We start from the raw sequence: 20,940 nt of genomic DNA on the forward strand, positions 1-20,940 counted from the left end.
GAAGGGAAGGAGGCAGCCAGCAGGTGAGGCAGGAGACTCCCGCCCTGTTTAAACATTAAGCTTCTGCCTTCCCTTCAGGAAGGCGGGGTCTGGTCTCCTGCTGAAGCCGCCACTTCGTGCTGGACCTTGTCCCTGGACTGCTGGGCTAGCCATGAAGCAGAAGGACGGTAAGCCTCGGAGGACGAGGGGATGGGGAGCCCCCTCCCCAAAAGCAGTGAGGAAAGACTTGAAGGGGGGGCGGCCAATGGCAGGGCGGTGGAGCAATCCTAGCAGAGGAGGTGAATTTCCCTGGGAGAATCTCACCTGCAGCTCCCTGGTGTTAGGAAGATCCTTGCAAAGTGAGGCTATATTTAGGGGGAGGATTAGGGTATGTGAAAGTGGGGCTCGGGGGCTTGAAGGCGTCGATCCAAGTTTTCGGGTGACCCTAGGCTTCGGCTGTATGGCCTCCCACCCTGGAGTGTCAACAGGATGCCAAAAGCTGCATACTGCCTGAATGCTAGGGTTGCCACTTCTGTACTGGGAAATTCCTGGAGAATTGGGAGGTTGGAAACAGGTGGGGTCTGGGGAGAGGAGGGACTTTGAGACCACCTTCCAAGAGGCCGTTTTCTATAGGGGAATTGATCTTTTGTCTCCTGGAGATCTGTTATAATCCCAAGAGATCTCCATCGGCCACCTGGAGGCTGGCCAGCCTGCTCCTAGCAGAAGGAGCCTTATTTATGTATTGATTTGAAACATCTGTTAGCCAGCTTTCTCACTTGCAGTGCCCCGGGCAGCCTACAATATAAATAGGACAACAATAAAAGCCCACAAGCTAAAATCTCCAGTTAGGGCTGCAAATCAATAAAAGTTAACATGAGTCCATACCAGGGGTGGGCAAACTGTGGCCCTCCAGATGTCCATGGACTACAATTCCCATGAGCCCCTGCCAGCATTTGCTGGCAGGGGCTCATGGGAATTATAGTCCATGGACATCTGGAGGGCCACAGTTTGCCCACCCCTGGTCTACACCATCCCTGCATAGAACTGTTGTCAACTGAGTGCTGAAGACGGACAGAGAAGGGCCAGGTGCACCTGACCGGAGAGGTTGTTCCATAACCCCAGGACAGCCCCCCCAACAGGCCCTTTCTCATGTGCCCTCCAGATGAGGGTCTTTGATTGATGGCACAGTCTGGAGGGCCTCTCCCTGAGATCTTGATTTCTGGGGCGAGGACTTGTGGTCCCTCGGAGACCCCTGACTCAAGCCCCTGCCCTTTGGCACTGAACTCCATTCTTTCGCCGCAAGAGGAGAAATGCTCAGTGGGAGAAGCCTCCCCAGCCGCAGTACCCAACCAGGAAGTATTCTCTGTGCTGACATTGTCCTGCAGCGGGGGAAGGTGACAGGCAGCTCGTGAAGCAAACAGGTGGGGGTGTGTCCTGGCTCTCCTCCCTCCCTCCCTCCAACCCAGAGATTGATCTCTTGATAAGGGAGCAGGTGCCTAGGCTTGCTTGGGAGTCATTCCAGCTCACCTGGGAAGGCCTGGCTGGGCTGGAGAAACCCTGGCTAGCATCACGGAGGGAACTGCAGCAAATGCTCTTGGAATGCATTCCAGACGTTGACTGTGGTTGAATCCAAGAGACTGTGGCCTGGCCGTACGTCTGCTGCCCAGTGGCTGTATGCGTGCTGAAATCTGCCACAGGAGTTTGGCCAGTGCTGACCTGGCAGTGATGCGCAGCGTTCTGTGTATGCCCAGAAGACAGCTCTCCCATCCTGCTTACGCACCCACATCTCCCAGGAGGAAATCTGGAAACACATTACAGGGAAACACCTGGCCCAACAGTCTCTTCCATGAATGGTTACAGGATCAGGCTCGCCTGCATTCCTCCAGCCCTGGGATATTCCTCCCTTCGTACCCAAACTTCAGTGGGAAGCCAAAGTGGTGTGTGTTGCCCTCCTTGCCTTTGTTTTATCTTCATAACAACCCTGCGAGGCGGATTAGGCTTAAGATCACCCAGCAGGCTTGCATGTCAGAATGGGGACTTTATTTACTTGACTTTTTGACCACCCCCCCTGGGCCAGCCTGCTTGGGGCAGTTTATAACAGAAGAAGTGAAATTGCTCAGCACTCTCATCCCCTGCTGCAAATTTTGTTAGTCTTTAAGGTTCTACTTGGACTCTTGTTCTTTTCTCCAGGGGCACGGATCTCCATAATCTGGAGATCAACTGTAATCAGGAGATCAGGTCTCCAGCGCCCCCCTACCCCCGAGGCAGGCACCCCTATTCCCTTCCTCCTGCTGCCTTCCCGGGCCAACCTCCCAGTCTCTAACTGGAGTGGGTAATAAATACCCAGCTGGTTAGAGGAAGGCCAGTCTCCGTGCTGCCAGTTCAGCCATGCCTCACTGGTTTCTCCACCAGGAACTCCAAAATGGGTTGCCGGGTAGAGAAAGGTCAGTGAGGATAACCAGAGGACAGCTTCTCTGGCCAAGCCTCCCAAGTGACAGTTTGGGGCAGCCCGAGGAAGGGAGAGGGGTGGGCTTGACACCCTCATCTGGGCCCCACTGGGACCTGGTGGGCTGCAGCTAGAGTTGCCGGTTATGATCCCAGGCGATCTCTAGGTGCTGCTTGGGAGATCGGCAACCCTAGGAGAGGAAGTTCCACTTTGCACGGAGAGATTACTATGTGGGATGGGCTGCCAGAGGATGTAGTGAGGGCCACAGGAATAAACAGCTTGAAAGGAGGATTAGACAGATTCATGGAGGATAAGTCTATTGGTGGCTACTAGGCATTGTGACTGAGAGGAACCTCCACATGCAGAGGCACTAAACCTCTGAATCCCGGAGCCAGGAGGCCTTGGCCTCTATGCCCTGTTATTGCCCCCCCCCCAGAGGAACTGGCTGGCCCCTGGGTGAGGCAGGAGGCAGGAGGCTGGACTGGAGGGACCAGTGGTCTGATCCAGCAGGGCCCTTCTGATGTTCTTATGAGTGGATGGGAATGCCTTTCAGAGAGAGAGAGCTTCTTCCTCCTGGGATGGGTCTTCCGCCCATTAACCCCCAGGTCCTTCTCTTTGCAGGACTTCCGGATGCCACAGAGTTAACCTCGTAAGTTACGTGGGCCTTCCTCTCTTTGAATTGCTCCACAAATGATGCGCATCCATGCGTCGCTTCGTCTGCTCCCATGCACGTCCACGCACAACTAAAATCAGGAGAGGGCTAGCTCACAAAGTGACTGGCTCGCTGGAGGGAGGAGTTGGTAACGCGAAGCGGCTGGCAAAGTCACAGAGCGTGGAGACGGGGGCCGAAGCAGAGCAATCGGTCCCACAGTAAGAAGGCAGATCATTAGCTTGGGCCGTGTTGGTTTTGGTGATTAAAGTTCCACCCAGGCTTAATCAGTCAAGCCCTCCCAATGATTGCTTCGTGATAAACCCTCGTTGGCAAACAGAACCTGGCCTCCACACCGTCACCCCCCCCCCCGGACTTGACATTTTCCCCTTTCTCAACCTTGCAGGAAATTTGAATTTAACCCGAAAGATGGGATCGACAACCCAGCCCTTTCGCTGGCAGAGGACTCGGGTAACGGGCCGGCTGGCTGTGTGGGTGGAAAGGAAGCGCCAGCTGTTTCCTTTGTGGTGTTTGTCGAAAGGAAGCCTTGTTCTTTGTTGTTCTGTGGGAAGGAGGGACCCATGAGCCCCGTGAGAGGCTTACCTGGCTCTGCACCAGTGGGCTGGCTGATCCCAATGCCCCTCTCTTCCTGGGCTACACCAGGGTGGGATTTAGGGAGGCCAACCTCCAGGTGGCACCTGGGAATCTCTTGGGGTTGCAGGTGACAGAGCTCCGTTCCCCTGGAGAGAAGGCCTGCCTAGGAGTCACTGTAAGTCAGCTGTGCATTCTGGCTTCAGCATGTCTCATCCCGCCCTCCCCAGAGCCAGAAGGAGCTTTGCAGCCGCGCTTCTGCTTTCTGAAGAAAGAGGAGGGTGAGAGCTTTGGCTTCTGGCTGCATCGAGAGCTGGGCAACAGCGGGCATCTCGTGCGGCAAGTGAAGCCGGGGAGCCTGGCCCACCGCAGAGGGCTGAGGGAAAGCGACCGGATTCTTGAGGTGAACGGCGTGCACGTTGATGACATGGAGCATTTTCAGGTAAGGCTTAGAGGTGAGAACCCTGGCTGCAGCTAGGCCTTTGCTACCCTCTTGGTATAGAATCGTCAGTGGGTGGGCAGAAGAGACTGTGTCGGGGCTGGGCTCTTGTGGCCCTTTCTTGCATGCCCAGGGAAATGCCAAGGGCCACTTTGGGATCAGAAGGTAAATTTCTTCCAGGCCAGACTTGCCAGGGATTCTGGTGTTTTTTGGGGAGGGCATGGCGTCGGGGTCACTGTGGGTGGGCAGGTGGTTGTGAATTTCCTGCATTCTGGAGGGGGTTGGACTAGACTAGAGGACCCCGGAGGTCCTTTCCAGCTCTATGAATGACTCTGTGAATTGCCTTCTAACAGGGCCTGGCCAAAGATCGGCCCTGGGAAAATTCCACTCAAATATCTAATATGATGATGGAATATGCTGTGGAGACTGTGGCCTTGTATCCCACTGAGGATTGCCAGCCCCTTGTCCCATCCCCAAGTCTCCAGTTGTTTCCCAACCTGGATCTGGCAACCTTACCACCCATCCCTTGCTAGTTGCCAGGATAGCCCCATTTGAAAGGCTCCAGCTTTCAGTCTGTCTCTTCCTGGTTCTATGGGCCCTCGGTCTGGGAAAGAGGCCCTGCCTTGCTTTCGGCCCTTCCCCGTCCCACTCCAGCTCTCTCTTGCAGGTGGTGTGGAAGATCAAGAGCAGCGGCAAGCAGGTCTTGCTGACCGTCCTGGATGGAAATGCCTACAGCCTGGCCAAAGCCCTTGGCCGGAACCTGGCCCAGCTCCTGCCCGCTTACAACCGGCCGCGGCTGTGCTGCCTGGCCAAGAGCCAGAATGGCTTCGGCTTCAGTGTTTCTGCTCCAGAAGGTACTGGAGGGCCTTGGTCTTTTTCCTGAGCGACAGCCAGATTCCGTTAGAAAGAAAACCAGAATTCTGCAGTGAGAGTGCATTCTGTAAAATCAGAGAGGCCTGGAGGGTTTGGCTTGTTTGTGCAGATATCACAATGGTTCCCGGATTCAAATATTGCATTTATTTGTTCAGAATCGGGGTTAACAACTCCAGCTTGGGTGATACCTGGAGATTGGGGGCGGAGCCTGAGGAGGGCAAGATTTGGCGACGGGTGGGGCTTCAGTGGGATAGAAGGCTACAGAATCCACTTTCTGACCATTTTCTCTGTTTTGGAGGGTGGACTCCAGGGCATTGTTGTGCCCCACTGAGGCCCCTGTCCATGGGATCTGACTGCCCTGTGGCTGCCCCTAAATGTCCCGTTGTCCCTTGCAGGCGTGAAAGGCGTCTTCCGAGTGTCCGTGGTGAGGAACGGTCCAGCTGAAACGGCAGGGGTGCCAGACGGGTCCTGGCTGCTGGAGCTCAATGGCATGAGCGTGAAAAACTGGACTCAGGCCAGGCTGAACAAAAAGGTACCAGGCCGTTTCTGTTGTTCCCCATCCAACCCTTCAACAGATCCTGATAACTTGGCAGTGTTTCCGTGAGCTCCCAACGCTGGCCTTCCGAAACGATCAACACAGTGACAATGGCAGAAATTCTCCAGAAACGTCCTACGGTCTCAAGTGCCCCAGGCCCAAATTTCCAGGAATTGCCCAACCTGGAGTGACGGATCTAATTTCCGAACCTTCTGGCTGTACCTTCTTCTCTCCAGAAGAGTGTCTCATGAGTCCTTGGGGGAATCAGGTGCCCTTTTCTCTTCTCTGTGCTTCTGTGCCGTGTCTCAAATGCAGCTCAAGCAAAGCCCCAGCCCCATGGGACTCTTGGTGTCGGACGCGGAGTCAGAAGAGTTCTACCGACAGCGCAACATCCCCATCACGGCCGCCCTGGCAGACAGCGCCTGGCTCCCCTTCGAAGTGCGGAAGCTGCAGATGACCAGAGGGCCCGACGGGTACGGCTTCTTGCTGAAAGAAGAGACACGCAGCTCAGGGAAGAGGGGTAAGGCAGGCCTCTGGGTAGGGTTGCCAGCTCTGGGTTGGGTAAGACCTGGAGACTTTGGGGGTGGTTTAGGGAGGGGAGGGACTTCACTGGAGTATAATGCCATTCAGTCCACCTGCTAAGCGGCCCTTTTCTCCAGGGGAACTGATCCTTGTTGCCTGGAGATGAGCTATAATTCCAGGGGCTCTCCAGGTTCAAGGGGCAGCAGGTGACAGTGGATGAGTGAGAGGGTTGCGAGTGTCCTGCATAGGGCAGGGGGCTGGACTAGATCCAGGAGATCCCTTCCAACTCTTTGATTCTATGATAGGCCCCAACTGGAGGCTGGGATTGCTACCTCCAGGCATCTAAGTCAGGACTGGTTTTCCTTTCCCCTCCTGCTCTTTGTCTACTCAAATATGTCAATGAAGCCCTGTACAGCCTCTGACCGACAGATCTTAAGGAGCACCTCCCCCTGTATGGACCTATCCATGGGTCCTGGTCCTCTTCAGAGGCCCTGCTATCGCTGCCCCTGCGGTCTGCAGCTACATGGGTGGCAACCTGGAAAAGGGCACCAAAACTTTGGAACTGCCTTCCCAGGGAGCTTTGTCTGTCTCCTTCTGTGGGTGAAGCCTTTTCTCTAGGGGAACTGATCTCTGTCATCTGTAGATCAGTTGTAATCCCAACAGATCTATAAAGCTCACAACCTGCCTGCTAGTTGATGGTTAATTCTCCTCCATTAAGGTGAGAATCTGGGGGATTCCTTCACGCAGGGTGACTGCCTCCCTGCGTAGAGAAGCTGGAAACAGCCTGCAGGTGTGAATATTGTGGAAGCAAAACACGCCCCTGCCTTTTTGCACGAGGAACACCAAGTCCTGTTTGGCCTTTGCACATGGGAACGTAGCCTGCTTGTGTTTTGCAGGCCAGTTTATGAGGGAGGTGGATGCCGGGTTGCCGGCGGACAAGGCAGGGATGAGGGATGGAGATCGGCTCCTGGGCGTGAACGGAGAGAGCGTGGAAGAGCTCGGTCACCACGGAGTGGTCTTCAAGATCCGAGCGGACAGCGAGCAGGTGACGTTGCTGGTCATCGACGCAGAAGGCAGCAAGTTCTTCGATTTGGTACGCACCCTCAGGATCAGCTCTTAGCAGGGTCTTCCAAGGCTTCCCCCGCAGAGCGAGCTGGCCCAACTGCCGCCGCCCAAAGCAGGTGGGAGCATGCAGGTGGGAGGGAGTGCAAATCACAGCATCTTCTGATGCGCTGACATCACACAGAAAAGACATTGGCGCCTGCTTCACCTCAGGTTTGCTCCCAGCAGTCATTGCTTTAAAAGGTGAGTTGGCACCAATACGGCTTGCCTTTTATATAGTGGAGGACTCACCAAAAGATGCTGTAGCAGAGTGCAATCCTATGTGCAATTACTCCAGGCAAAACCTGCTGAATCCAATGGATTTAGACTGGAATAACTCTGTATAGGATTGCACGGTTGAACGCGTATAAAGCTGATAGAGCTTTGTGACATGGATCGGTCAGATTGAGGGAATGTTCAGTCAAAATGCTGCCCTTCTCTGTAACGCGCTAGGATTGTTTTGGGTCCTCTCTTTTGGGGCCAGCTGAGTAGGGAGAGCTGATTGTTTGATTCCCTGAGAATTGGGAAGCAGCTCTGAAGGGCTCCCAGCCCTGTTGCTCAGGGTTTCTTTTGCCTCCCCAGGTTGGAGTGTCCCCTCTCATTTTCTACGATGACCAAGTCGCCCCGTCAGGATTGCACGCCACCCACAATTCCTCTTGTCCCAGCCTGGGTCAGGAAAACAGCACTCCTCGCCCTCTCGATGTGGACCTCCAGCGCAATGCACGGCCTCCCGGAGGTGGCCCATGGGACTTCTCCAAAGAGGTAACGATGCCCTCTGTGGAATGTACAGGTGTCAACATCCAGGTGCGGTCTGGAGATCTCCCAGAACATTACAAATGCTCTCCATGATCTGTCAGTGTTCCACATTCAGAGGCACTGATCCCCTAAATCCAAGAGCCAAGAGGCAAAATCGGGGGAAGGCCACTGGCCAATCAGAAAGAGGGCAGAGAGAATGGGGCCCAATCGTATACATACAAGAATATTTAGTACCATTGCTTCTAGATTGCACCTGTGGCCAGAGAAACCAACACCTGCAACTATTGTTATTGGATTCAAACAGAGAATTAACAAATAAAAATAACTAGATTTGCTTGGCTAGTTGCTAGAATTAGAAAGAGTCAGGTTGTTAACATATAGTCATTTTATGATTGGTTAATGTTGACTGTTCACTACTGACCTTTGTACTTAGGTTACCAGCTTTTGACGTATATTTTTAACTTTTAACTTTATTTAGTCCATCTGCCTGGTTTGTTATTATTGTTACTGTTTTATCTGTAACTTATTTTTGTACTCTTTTGGTCTGTGTCCGTGAATAGGAGACAACGGCTGGGGCCTTTCCCTGATCAGAATTTAAGAAGAGCCCTGCTGGATCAGACCAGTAAGGGTCCATCTAGTCCAGCATCCCAAATCACAGGGCCAGCCAGCCACAGGGCAGAGAGGCCGAGGTCTTCCCCTGATGCGGCCTCCGGGCCCTGGGATTCAGAGGTCATCTGCCCCTGAATGTGGAGGTTCCCTTGAGTTAGGGCTATAGCCACAGATGCATTAATCTGTCTAATCCTCTTTTAAAGCTGCGTTTGTCTAGCCGTCGCTGCAGCCCCTGGCAGCAAGCTTCACATTTTAATCACACGCCCTGTAAAGAAGTATTTCCTTTTGTCCATCCTTCCTGCCTTCTATGATACTTTTCTCTTTCTTCCCCACAGGAGCAGAGCCAGCCCTTCTAGCACCTGCTGGTTCATCACAACAACAAGGCCCTCTGAGCCCCAGCTCTGCAGAGGCTCCTGCGGGTGGGAGAAGAAGAAAGCACCTTGGGCACAGGCACTGCCAACTTTGGACTTCGATTCCTGTCCCGTCCCTCAGCGACGGCTCCATCGTCACACTCTGAAAAAGGTTCATGTGGATTCTTCCACCAGGACTCTGGGTTGAAGCTGGGTGGGGAGAAGCAGCGGACATCCGTTTGGAGCAGGAAGCTACGAGATGCCATGGAAGCCCACGAGGGCCAAAAGGAGACTGTCCTTTTGCCTGTTTCTTAGTCGCAAAGATGCCCACTTCTCATTTTGCAACAGGGAGATAAACTTTCTTTAGGGCTCCCAGATCCCTCCTCGCCACTGGCAGGGATAGGAGAGTAGAGTTCCCAGATCCAGATCGGGAAGCTCCTGGAGATTTGGGGATGGAGCCTGGTTAGGACAGAGAGGTGAGGGGGATGCATTGCCATTGAGCCCACCCTCCAAAGCATCCATTTTCTCAAAGGGAACTGATGTAGTGAGGATATGAGCCATCATTCCAGGGGATCTCCAGGTCCCTCTGCTTTCCTCCCATTGTTTTCATGATAATAGCTCCTTTCCCTCCAGGGATAACTATTGCCTGTTCCCTGAAATAGAGATTAAGGGAGAGAACCATGCTGTTGGATGCAAACAGTCTCCTCACAAATCTGAATGACCAAATCTGCCGGGACTCATGGGAATTGTAGTCCATGGACATCTGGAGAGCCACAGTTTGGGCACCCCTGCCATAAGGTATCATTTCAACCAACTCAGGGAAATCAGACTGTGTTTTCTGTTTCATTAATTTGTGCATGTAAATTTCTCTAGTTCCCCTAGTCTCTGTGCTCACTTTTTCGATCCAGGCATTCTTGTCCATCCAAAGATTGAGTAAAGGGGCATCTTTAAGACCAGCCAAGCTTCCATTAGACAAAGTGCCACCTGCACACGAAAACTTGAATAAACTTTGATTGGTCTTAAAGGTGCCCCTGGACTCAAACTTTGTCATGCTGCTTCACACAAATAAATCTGAACAAAGACTGAGACTAGGGCACCTTCAAGACCAACAAAGTTCTGTTCTGGATATAAGCTTTCCTGTGCGTGCACACTGCTTCAGAATTTAATTCAGCTTTGACTTTGTCCTATTGCTTCAGACCAAACTCAGATCCAAGTTATGCAAGGGGAGGGGGTTTGGTGACCGAAGGAAAGAAACCCTGTCCCTTCTTAGAGGCACACCCTTTATTGTCGCTCTGTGTGGCCCTGAGGCTGAGCCAAGTTCAAGTGGCGATGCTAAACTGTGCAAAATGACGGGCTCCGGCACGGGCCTCTTCAGACCTCCTGTGGGTTGAGTCCAAACTCCTTCAGCCGGTCCTTATACTCCAAGTGGAGGGTCGTTGCCTCTTCCTCCCAGCCGAGTTTGGCAGCCTCCAGCTTGGACAGCACAAGGTCTAAGCAGCCCTGCGGAACAGAAAAAGCTAATGGCAGCGAGGGGAAGGAGGGTGTGGGAGAAGGACAGCCAAGGAGAGGGGTGCAACAGAACAGGGCTGATGCTGAATTGTTTCTCAGAGGCTGTTTCCACGGCTCTTATTTGCCAGCACGTTCTCGCCGCCTTGACTTCTGGATGTGGAACCTGATTTTGCACCTACTATTTTACATTTCTGGTTTTCTCCGGCACCATCCAGGAGCCCATTTGTGGCTTGCATTTTATACTTCCGTCGGGAGAGTCGGTGTTCCTGGCTCCTGCCTTGTTTCCCTTCCGTTTAAAACAACAAATCTGACCACGCACAATAATGTCCCTTTGCTGTGTGGCTCATTCCCTCCGTTCAGCCTTTTCGGGAGTAATGTAAACTCAAAGCTTGGGGAAAATGCTGCGTGCAAGGCAAACATCCCGTGTCATCAACTGCCTCCCCCCACCCCCCATAGCACATGCTATTATTTTTAATATAAAAAACCTCAGTTGTTATGTAGGAGTATCCTAACATATGTAGAAATTAACAACATTCTTAGCCTCCCTGCTTGAAACTGACCAAGATTCAGTTTCCATGCATGAAATTTCCAAAAAGTGTTCTGTTGAATGTTCAATCTTGCTGGAGAGGGAGGCGAGGAGGTGGGGTGTGTGTGTGTTGTGCTTGTGCTACTTTGGAACTGCAATTTAATGCAATCCTGTTCAAATTCTTTTAAAAATACAGCAGGAAGTGGAGAAGGGCGGGCAGAGACACAGCATTGGTTGGATCTCAAATGACATCATTTTGAGGTGGGAAACAATGGAGGAAGCCAATGAGACTTTTGAGCTTCCACTTTAGGTTCCTGTGAATTCCCTCCCAGGGGAGGGAGGTGGAGTTGCATTTTCTCGGGATTCACAAAACGCATGGAAAACTGGGAATTCATTCAGCGCTATGCCTAAATCGCAAGATTTTAATATGAAAGTGTTTCAAAGTGTCCACTGCAGGTCAAAACCATTATGGTTCAAAATTCCGGTTGGTCAGCTTCTGAGTTACACAGGACATGTCTTTTCTGACACAGGCCTTGAAAGCAAAAGTCCATTTGCAGATAATTTTTTAAAAAAATAGGTGGTCTATCAGACCAGCTTGTATGGGAGAGAAGCTGTCAGCTATTAGGGATCCTGAAGACATTCCTAGTGCATGCTTAAGGGATGTCCCCACAGATTAAAGTGGGGCCAGAGGTAGATGCAGCACACCTCACCTATCCTGGAGGCAAATATCAGCCATGTGTAGGAATAATTAATAAGAGCTGGTTTTCTAGACCCCACATTTTACTACCCAAAGGAGTCTCAGAGTCGCTTCCCTTCCCTACCCTTCCTCTCTGCTCCAAGAGCAGGGGTAGCATTTGCTGGCAGGGGCTCACGGGAGTTGTAGTCCAAGGACATCTGGAGGGTCGCAGTTTGACTACCCCTGTCCAAGAGAATTGGGCCTGGCCCAAGGTCAGCCTGCAGGTTGCATGTGGATGAGAAGCGGGGAATCAAATCTTGTTCTCCAGATTAGAAACTGCTCCTCTTATCTACTACACCAAGCAGGCTCTCAAAGGGTGCAAAGGGTGTCCTCCGTCCTCTGACAATACCTCACCAGCAGTCAGCTTGAAATCAACCCCTCCCCAAACTCACATGCAGGATTTTTTCATATTCTGTTTCCATCTCGTCGATCTTGCGTTGCGCCTTAGCGATCGCCTCTTCCTTCTCTTCCTGCATCTTTTCCTTTTCAGCTCGGCTTTGGCGCACATCCTCTTGGCAAACAGCTGCTGAGCAGAAATTACACACGTAATTTAAAGAAGCAGAAGGAAGGCATGGCTGGCACGCATACAGCAGTGGGTAAAGGGGGCAGATGCCCAGAGCTCATGGCCACCAAGGGGAAAGGAACAGGATATCTCCGCTGAGATAGACTCAGGTGGGCAGCCTTGTTGGTCTGAAGCGACAGAACAAAGTTTGCAACTGAGCATCCTGGCTCTTCTCATCTGAATGTGAGCATAGGGCCTACTTCTGTCATTGGGATGGGCCAGGCCCGGCCTTAGAGCCTCTGCTTGGCATGCAGGTTCAATCTCCAGTTTAAAAGGGACCAGGCAGGAAAGACCTTTGCCTGAGACCCTGGAGAGCGGCTGCCAGTTTGAGTGGAACCAGCTCTGCTTCAGAAGGGACCTCATCTAGTAAGGAGGGCTGGATGCTGCATGGCATATATCCTGATAACACCCACAGTGAGCCAGGAGACAATGTCTCAGTACATTCTGTGTCCAGCCATCCAAGAGGCACGAATGGGGAATAAACCAAATCAATTTGTCCTCTCAAACTTGAACAGCGAGAGTTAACTCCCCCCCCACCCCCCTTCTAGCAAACTGAACTAATTTCCTCTTCTGCAACCAAGGTCATTTCCTGTTGGACAGAGGCCCAGCCAGTGACTGTAACATGTCAGCAAGCATTTTGCAACTGGAACAAATGCTACCGTTCGTTGTTGGTAACTTGGCAGTTTTCATCATGGATACTGTGGGTAGGGGTCAGTGGCGTAGCTGTGCCTTATGAATTGTAGTCTCCAAAACAGCGGGGTGTTAAGTGGCATTAACTGGGAACCATGCGATGGTACGTGGAAAAGTTACCAAGCTGTTCCTGCAGGCTCTGAGTCTCCGCTTCTAAACGCTGTATCCGACGATCGGTCCGGCGCTGAAGTTGTTGAAACTCCCGGATCATCTCTGGAATATAGAAGGTGGAAGAGATGGAATAAACAATGCCAGGGGGAAGTCATGACCCTCCCCCCAATTCCTGTCTCGGATTAAAAGTCCTAAAACCGGATTGCTGGCAGGGGACTCCTGGGAATTGTAGTCCATGGACATCTGGAGGGCCACAGTTTGAGTACCCCTGGCCTATGCTAAGAAAAAAGACAGGCCTAAGGAACATGCAAGCTAAATGTTGACAGTGACAAGAGGCAATAAAGGGGGAGGAAAGAAAAAGCTGGGCTGAGACAGGATCAGAGGAAGCCCCTTCTGCAGAATGACACATGGCACAACCAGTACAGCTAGGATACCTCGTCCTAATTCCCCTTTTTAAGGTCCATGTTCTGCAAGAGAAAGGAAATACAGGACTCCTCTGTTCAGAGATGGTCCAAGACCTTTAGGGGCCCACTGGAGAAAATCCCAAAATGCCCCTTGGTCCTGTGATGCCCAGAGGTCCCCAACCATCTCAAGCCTACCGGCATTTTTGGGATGGTGGGCAGAACCACAAAAATCGCTGCCACAGGAGGTGGAAGCAAGTGCAAAAGGTGAATGAGTGAGGCTCTGTAAAATTGATTGACATTTTTGGCAGAAGCTCAGTTTAATAAGAAACGAACATTTAAAAAAACACATTGTTCTGCATGCCCACAGTAATGCAGTGAAGACCCTTGTGCGGTGGGGGGGCAGCTGTAGCTGAAGCATATTTTTAAAAGCCTGCAGAGCCAATCAGGCCTTTGATGGTCCTTCTGGGGAAAAGCCCCACCCACAACAAGAAACGTCTTGTGGACACCATGCCAGTCACGGTCACCATGTTGGGGACCCCTGCTGGTGCCATTCAGTTAAAAACGGCATGAGGGCCTGCGTTGCAGTGCAGCTCTCTTGTCACACCACTGCCATTCCATGCCTTGACGAGTGTCAAAAAACAGGTATGGTGGGAGGAGCCATTTCCTTTTGCCAGGTGCAGGGGGGGCACAGAATGGGGGAACAACACTGTGGGCCCAGTCAGGCTTGGTTCTGCCTGCAGGGATGGTGCCTGCCACCCCAGCGTATCCAAACCCACCTTCGTAAATATCTTGTTTGTCCCCTCGAGCCTCCCCCAGTTCTTTCTCCAGCTCTGCCAGCCTCTGCTTCAGGCCTTCACTGTCAGCCATTGCGTGTCTGGTCACATCCCTCTGGAGAACTGCAGGCCAGGATACACACAGCTTATGCTCAGATGCATTTGGTTAATACAGGGTCCTTTCTTATACCTGGATTTTCTTGGTGCTACCCCTTCTAACCTTACAGAGAGATACAAAATAATTAAGGCTGATCTTTATTTATTGGACCAGCTTTTAGAATCTCTAAGAATCCTAGAGCTGGAAAGGGCCAGACAGGCCATCTAGTTCACCCCCTCTGCTCAATGCAGGATCAGCCTAAGGCAGGGGTAGTCAAACTGCGGCCTTCCAGATGTCCATGGACTACAATTCCCAGAAGCCCCCGCCAGCTGGCGGGGGCTTCTGGGAATTGTAGTCCATGGACATCTGGAGGGCCGCAGTTTGACTACCCCTGGCCTAAGGCATCCATAAGAAGTATCTGTCCAGCCACTGCCTGAAGACCGCCAGTGTGAGGGGAGCTCACCACCTCTTTAGGTAGTCGATTCCACTGCTGAACTGCTCTGATGGTGAAATTCCCCCCTTCCCACTAATATCTAGCCGATGCTGCTCTACACGTAAACCCATTACTGAGGGTCCTCTCCTCTGCTGCCAACAGGAATCACTCCCTGCCCTCCTCCACGTGGCAAGGAAGTCCAGCATTGCTACACCTCAACAGACAATGACAGACCACCTTGGAATGTCTCTTGCCATCAACATCTCTCAGGGTGGCCATAAATCCGCTGTGACTCCAGGGCAAAGAAAAATAAAAAGTTCATAGACAAGCATGAGGTGGGTGGTTAGACATTCCTTTCGATTGCAAATCCCTATGGCTCATGAGACAGCAGCTACGCGGTCCTTGCCGTCTGACTCAAGGCTGTTCTTTAGGGCCTAGTCACCCTGCGCTCCCACCCTCATGAAATATCCAAGGCTTGCCCCTCCCCTTAAATTTCTCTCTGCTGTACCAGTCAAGGTCCCTCACCAAGGTGCTGCTTCAGGGTCTCAACCTCCAGGGTTTTTTTCCTGTAGCTTTCTTCATCTGCAAAGGAAAGAGAGAAAGGGCTGGTTTGTCCCTATCTTCAGTTAACCCCTGGAGTGCAAAACTCAGATCTTGCTATGGGATTCTGCACTGCTTAATCTTTGCGCTTTGCTTCCATCCTGCTTTTGCATTACTTACCAAATGTCCCACGTGTCAATTATATCCACTCACTCTGGGTAATCCGCCTTGCGTCCCGGGAAGAAAAGCAGACTATAAATTATGTCCAAAAAATAGTGCATATCCAGGGGTAGCCAAACGGGGGCTCTCCATGTGTCCATGGACTACAATTCCCATGAGCCTTTGCCAGCCAGAATTGTAGTCCATGGAGAGCCACAATTTGGCCACCCCTTGCATCAGCCCTTGACCTGAAAGCACAGAGAAGGATCAGCAACAGCTGGCTGGCAGAATCCACAGCCCTGTTTCTCCACACTGTACCTGCTACCTCCACCTTCTTCTGTTTTCCTCCTTTTTTGCCTTTTCCTTTCTTCACGGGGCTCATTTTGGTAACTCCTTTGCAGCCTGCAGAGTGGAAAGGATGCGAAAGATTGCAGCTGATGTGTTTCTTTCACTCCCCCCCCCCCCATTTCCAGCAAGAACTGCCCTGCTGCCTGCTGTAATGCAATTCATAGGAGCACAGGACCCACTGTTTTGGGGGAAGAGCAAGGTGGAGAACAGTACCTGAACAGCAAACTGCTGAGGTCTTCAGAGGCTGCTGCCAGTTCCCCCAGCAGGAAACATTCAAACTGGTTTTTGCAGAAGTCAATCGGCAAGGAGGCAGAAGAACTACCTGGGTTTCTGAGAGCCTATCCTGATTGGCACAGGACAGGGATCCTTGCATTGCTAGGCAACAGTCTGTGTTTGCTGCCATGGCTACTGAAGGAAGCTTGGCAGGCTCTGGGGAAAGAAAGCCTGCAAGGAAGCTTGGCACCCCCAAAAAAAGGCCTGCACAAAGCAAGCGCTTCCCTCTTTGACGCATCCAACAAGTTTGTTCCGCCTCTCCAAATATGCATCAAAACTTCATTTCTAGAAGTTCTTATAAAGCCACCTTTTGGGTGAAGGTTTGTCTTACTCCCCAACTGAAACGTCTCACACGCTGTTGCTTACCCTTCCTTCTTGTCCCTCTTCTTTAGCTGCCATAACACTGCAATTGCAGTTCGATGCATGAACCGGGAGAATTATTTTGTGGAGACAGGAGGCTAATGGAACTGTGTTTCTAAAACTGTAACCTCTGCATTCCTCTAGAAAGCTGTGCATCTTTGTTCACTATCAGGGCACAGTCAGGCCCTTCTCTGGCTCCCACTTCCTTTGCTTCAACACGGAGATGGTATTAGACTCTGCTCCATAATTCTTTATCTTTATGTATGTTTTTTTCAGTACTGTCAACTTGTTTTCTGGAAAAGGTAGCAGACACCGGCTAGCCAACTTTGAAAGTGTTTAAAACATTTTGCATCAGGAGCCATCCAGGCAGACGGGAAAAGGGAAGTGTAGACCTGTTCCCTTTTGTGTTGTTTCCACCAAAGGGGTTGTTTTGTTTGTTTTTAGGCAAAGGAGATGGCAGAGAGAGGGCAAAGGTGCCTTCTCTTAGAGGTTTCCTGCTAAAGGCACGTATGCAAGGACATTCATGCTTATAACATAAAGGAAGTCATGCTGGATTAGGCCAGTGGCCCATCCAGTGCAGCACTCTGTGTCACACAGGGGCCAAACCCAGGTGCCATCAGGAGGCCCACTAGCAGGGCTAGAAGCCTTCCCACCATTGCCCCTCAGACATCAAAACGACATATATAACAACATAAGGGAAGCCATGTTGGATCTGCGAACACTGGCAGAGGCTCATGGGAATTGTAGTCCACAGACATCTGGTGGGCCACAGTTTGACTACCCCTGGTCTAGACCTTAAAATCAGAGTCCAGTGGCACCTTTAAGACCAACAAAATTTATTCAGGGTGTGACTTCATCAGACTATGCTTGCACTTGAAAGCTCACGCCCTGAATAAATCTTTGTTGGTCTTAAAGGTGCTCCTGGACTCTGATTTTTATTGTGCTCCTTCAGGCCAACACAGCTATCCATTTGAATCCATCTAGAGACCTTGTGGCTCATAGCCACCGGTCGGCCTCTGCTCCAGATGTTCATCCCATATCTTCTTCCTGCAGTAGCCAATTCCACATGTTCATTCCTCTTTGGGGGAAGAAGGAAGCCTGCTGTGGGAGGGAGGCCCTGGGCTTGTCCATCTGCTGCCAAATGCTGATGACTTTGGGGCACGTTCCTGGGACCTGCCAAAGAAACAGGCCCCTGAAGGCGGTGGGTGAGGCCAACCGGCCGGCCCTTTGCCACAGAACTTCCTACTCTGCAAGGCCGGTCCCCCCCAGCAGGGCTCCTGTGGGCTGGGAGCGGAGCACAGTCACCACGGTTACTCAAGGAGGTATTTCGGAATGAGAAAGCCACCCACTCCCCTTCTCCTTTTCCATTTCCCTATTCAGGGCAGTTTCTATGGCTCCCTTGTCTGCACGGGGGCAGGTCTCTTTGGCCAGTTCCGCTTCTGTTTCCCAGCTTTTCTTTTTTGGGAGGGGGTGTGCGTGCGAGGGCTGAGTCTCCTGCAGGATAAAATCTGAGTCCAATAGCAACTTTAAGACCAACAAAGATTTATTCAAGGCGTGAGCTTTCGAGTGCAAGCACTCTTCGTCAGACTATGATCGTCTTACATTTTCTTATATTCTTCTTATATATTCCCTGTCATGTAAGAAGATCATAGTCTGACGAAGAGTGCTTGCACTCGAAAGCTCACGCCCTGAATAAATCTTTGTTGATCTTAAAGGTGCCACTGGACTCTGATTTTATTGTGCTCCTTCAGCCCAGCGCTGCTACCCATTTGAGTCTCTCCTGCAGGAGTAAGAGGCACTCTTGATCTGGCCAAGTTGCAAAGCGTCCAGCGTCCCCTGCAACGCGCTGCCAGGACAAGGGGCTCCTCCTCGCGCCCCTGGCCCGGGGCTGGCCCTTCATCCTCCGCTCCTTTCAGCCGCCTGCCGCTTCCTTGCTCGGCCCCCATCCAAAGAGCCAGCGGCAGCGCCTGCCAATGTGCACCACTGAGCGCTTGCCTCTGCTTACAGGACAACCAACCGAGCGCCCTTCCCAATGGGCCGAGGTTCTCTGAGCCTTTTTGCCCGCTCTCTGGAATAGAAGCCTAGGCAGGCTTGCCCAAACTTGCCATGGCTACTCCGGCAGCCTTTGGCCGTACTGCGCATGCTTGAGCTCGCCTCCGTTTGGGAGCATGCGCAGCAGGTCCACACGCTGTCCTGAAGAACAGGACACAGTACCAAAGGCGTGGTTATGCTAATAAGTTAGCGGATGGGCGTGGCTTCCTCTTTCTAGGCGACCGAAGCTTTTTTTTTTCCTCCCCCTTTCGCAAGTTCTGACAGGCGAGCGCGCGCCCGAACCACCTTCTCCTCCCCTCCCGCCTATCAACAGGAGGGAAGAAAAAAAAATAATAAAGCGTGTCTATAAGATCTGACAACACACCGACCAATCCGAGCCGGGCGTGCGCGCCTTTTAAAGCCGCCCGTCGGTCACGCGCACGCTCGCGCGCTCTTTCCCCTCCTCCCTCCGGGGGACGGCCAATGGGAACGCAGCTTCCCTCAGGGAGGCGGCCGAGAGCGCGGCCAATCAGAGCGCGCCTTCCCTCAGGGAAGCCGAGAGCCGCGCGGGGGTCGGCACCGCCCCTTTCCCCCCTTGCCTAGCCAATCAGCGCCCTCCGCGGAGGGAGGCTCGCGCGCGCCTGTCACGGGCAGGCGCGCACTTGCTTCTCCCCCCCTCCCCGCCTTCCCCTCGGGCGCGCCCCCGACGCTCGTGGAGCCGCCTTCGCCGCCGCCGCCTCCTCCTCCTCCTCCTCAGTCGCTCGGGAAGCCGGCGCAGGAGCGGCCCGGCCTGGCGGAAGGGACACGCCTTGGCTCCCCGCGCCGGCCCCCATGTCGGCCCCGCTGAAGAAGGGCCCCGGCGGGCTGATCGGGCTCATGAAGGACGCCTTCCAGCCCCACCACCACCACCTCGGCCCCCACCAGCCCGGCGCCGTCGACAAGAAGATGGTCGAGAAGTGCTGGAAGCTCATGGACAAGGTGCGCCCGCCGAGCACAGCGGGAGGGCCCGGACGGCCGCGACTACACGCCCCGTGCCGGCAGGGGCTCATGGGGAGTGTAGTCCACGGCCCTCTGCAAAGCCACACTTTGCGCCCCCCCCCCCCCCCAGAGAGCCAGGTCGTGGGGCGAGGCCAGGTGTGTGTGGTGTGGGGGGGAACAGGAAGGGGGCTCCCGACGTCAAAGAACAGGGTTTGGCCCTGCAGATGGCCGTGGACTACACTCACCATGAGCCCCTGCCGGTGTGGTGGTGGTTGGGGCTCAAGGCAGTTGTAGCGCATGGACAACTGGAGGGCCACAGTTGGGCTGCCCCTGAAAGCTAGGTCATGGGGGCAAGGCCAGGTAGGTAGGTAGGTAGGTGGGTGGGTGGGGCTGGTGCCCAAGGGCATGGGTGCAGCTAGTCTGGGAAGGGGAAACAGGGGTCATGGGGGCAGCTGGAATGACAGCTCGCCTGCTCACTACAGAGGTCAGTATTCCCCGGATAAAATGGCTGTTGGTCGGGGTCTGGTGCGTTGTGGCGTTGTCCCCACTGAGGGCCTGGCCTTTCCAGAATCCAGGCACAAATCTCTCAGACAGGTCCTTTTTTACATGCTGTAAACTGCCTCAAGCTTGTGGAAGAGAGGGGTTTTAAAAATATACCACTAATAATAGCCATTTACTGCCCGAGTACTGGATAAGACCACCCTGGTCCTGAGGGTGATTGTGGAGGAGAGGAAGCTGGTGACTAGGACTCCTTGTAATAAGGGGATGGTTTGAGGTGGGGAGGAAAGGGCCGTGCCTAAAACCAGTGGAGGGGAGGTAATAGTTGGTGGGGTTAGGCTGGGTTGCTCTGACATGTGCCTGCCACCTTAGAGTATCTTATTTATTAAAACGTTTATATCACACTTTTTCTCCTGGTTGAAGGTGACTCATGATAATAGTTGGAATATCCCCAGCGGTAACAAAATATCAGAGAGCGAGCCCCAAATCCTCCCCTTAAAAGGACTGAACGGAGATGGTGGATGGAGAATTACAATAATATGATACTTATTGTTAATGTCGCTTTCCCTCTCGAGATGTTCTTGGTGTACCTGTTGATGTGCTATTAGAGAGGGGAGATGGTTTGGGTGGGATTTCAAATTGTTTTAAAAGGGGTTAGATGGATTGTCAGTCAGTAACCTTTTATTGGCATAAAATATGTATAAAGCATATAAAAATAGGGTTTAAAATTTCAACAAAATAATAAAATAGGCCATGGGTTTACATTGAAAGAGGGAGTTGGGTGGTCTTTGCTTTGCAGTCCTTGCACTCAGTTTATTAGTTTACTTCATTTTTACCCCAGCATCTTCCCCAATAGGGCCTAAGCCATTGTCATTGTTCTCCTCTTCTCCAAACAAGTGATTAAGCTATATGTAGATTTGTATGTGACTGGGCCAGGGTGATCCATAGTGGCTTGGTAATTTGAACCTGGGTCTTCCACATCCTATTCTGGCACTGTAACCACTACACAATGGTGGAGAACAAAAGCAAAGACAATATGAAATGAATTTCCATTTCATGAAT

At 52.3% G+C, this 20,940-nt stretch overlaps 3 protein-coding genes across 5 annotated transcripts in view; 2 read left to right on the plus strand and 1 right to left on the minus strand.

Annotated features, from left to right (window-relative positions):
- The first annotated feature begins 65 nt into the window (after nt 1-65).
- NHERF4 (NHERF family PDZ scaffold protein 4) lies at nt 66-9,731 on the plus strand. 2 transcript variants are annotated; one of them, XM_077305851.1, is made up of 10 exons: nt 66-167; nt 3,047-3,074; nt 3,481-3,545; nt 3,896-4,107; nt 4,772-4,958; nt 5,373-5,509; nt 5,828-6,032; nt 6,931-7,127; nt 7,718-7,897; nt 8,836-9,731. In XM_077305851.1, exons 1-10 carry the CDS (start codon nt 152-154, stop codon nt 8,854-8,856), a joined length of 1,248 nt encoding a protein of 415 aa, XP_077161966.1. In that variant the 5' UTR covers nt 66-151; the 3' UTR covers nt 8,857-9,731. The 2 variants fall into 2 exon arrangements, with proteins under 2 accessions (XP_077161966.1, XP_077161965.1); XM_077305850.1 differs by lacking the exon at nt 66-167 and adding an exon at nt 1,811-1,916.
- A 212-nt stretch (nt 9,732-9,943) lies between these two features.
- DRC12 (dynein regulatory complex subunit 12 homolog) lies at nt 9,944-16,206 on the minus strand. Of its 2 annotated transcripts, none has more exons than XM_077305853.1 (7): nt 15,952-16,206; nt 15,709-15,792; nt 15,217-15,273; nt 14,165-14,284; nt 12,994-13,086; nt 12,014-12,147; nt 9,944-10,350 (listed from the first exon to the last, which is right to left on the minus strand). In XM_077305853.1, the coding sequence occupies exons 1-7, from the start codon at nt 16,139-16,141 to the stop codon at nt 10,222-10,224; spliced, it is 807 nt and encodes a 268-aa protein (XP_077161968.1). In that variant the 5' UTR covers nt 16,142-16,206; the 3' UTR covers nt 9,944-10,221. The 2 variants fall into 2 exon arrangements, with proteins under 2 accessions (XP_077161968.1, XP_077161969.1); XM_077305854.1 differs by having other exon boundaries at nt 9,951-10,350; nt 12,014-12,144; nt 15,952-16,170.
- A 2,848-nt stretch (nt 16,207-19,054) lies between these two features.
- The window catches only part of CBL (Cbl proto-oncogene), a 41,164-nt gene continuing 39,278 nt past the window's right edge, over nt 19,055-20,940 (plus strand). The window contains exon 1 of the mRNA XM_077305364.1: nt 19,055-19,380. Coding sequence (XP_077161479.1) covers nt 19,234-19,380 — 147 coding nt within the window. The 5' untranslated portion in view covers nt 19,055-19,233. The remainder of the gene's footprint in view (nt 19,381-20,940) is intronic.

The sequence above is a fragment of the Paroedura picta genome, chromosome 12 (assembly GCF_049243985.1).
Source record: "Paroedura picta isolate Pp20150507F chromosome 12, Ppicta_v3.0, whole genome shotgun sequence".
Classification (NCBI taxonomy): Eukaryota; Metazoa; Chordata; class Lepidosauria; order Squamata; family Gekkonidae; genus Paroedura; species Paroedura picta.

Bases quoted from the DNA above. Each gene is read 5' to 3' on its own strand.
- NHERF4 (XM_077305850.1), top strand. From the start codon at position 1,826: ATGAATGGTTACAGGATCAGGCTCGCCTGCATTCCTCCAGCCCTGGGA. The intron at 1,917-3,046 runs GTGTGTGTTGCC...TTCTCTTTGCAG, and splicing joins TTCAGTGGGAAGCCAAAGTG to GACTTCCGGATGCCACAGAG. The intron at 4,108-4,771 runs GTAAGGCTTAGA...TCTCTCTTGCAG, and splicing joins ATGACATGGAGCATTTTCAG to GTGGTGTGGAAGATCAAGAG.
- DRC12 (XM_077305853.1), bottom strand. From the start codon at position 16,141: ATGGCAGCAAACACAGACTGTTGCCTAGCAATGCAAGGATCCCTGTCC. The intron at 15,793-15,951 runs GTACTGTTCTCC...TCCACTCTGCAG, and splicing joins CTCAGCAGTTTGCTGTTCAG to GCTGCAAAGGAGTTACCAAA. The intron at 14,285-15,216 runs GTGAGGGACCTT...CCTGGCCTGCAG, and splicing joins GACCCTGAAGCAGCACCTTG to TTCTCCAGAGGGATGTGACC.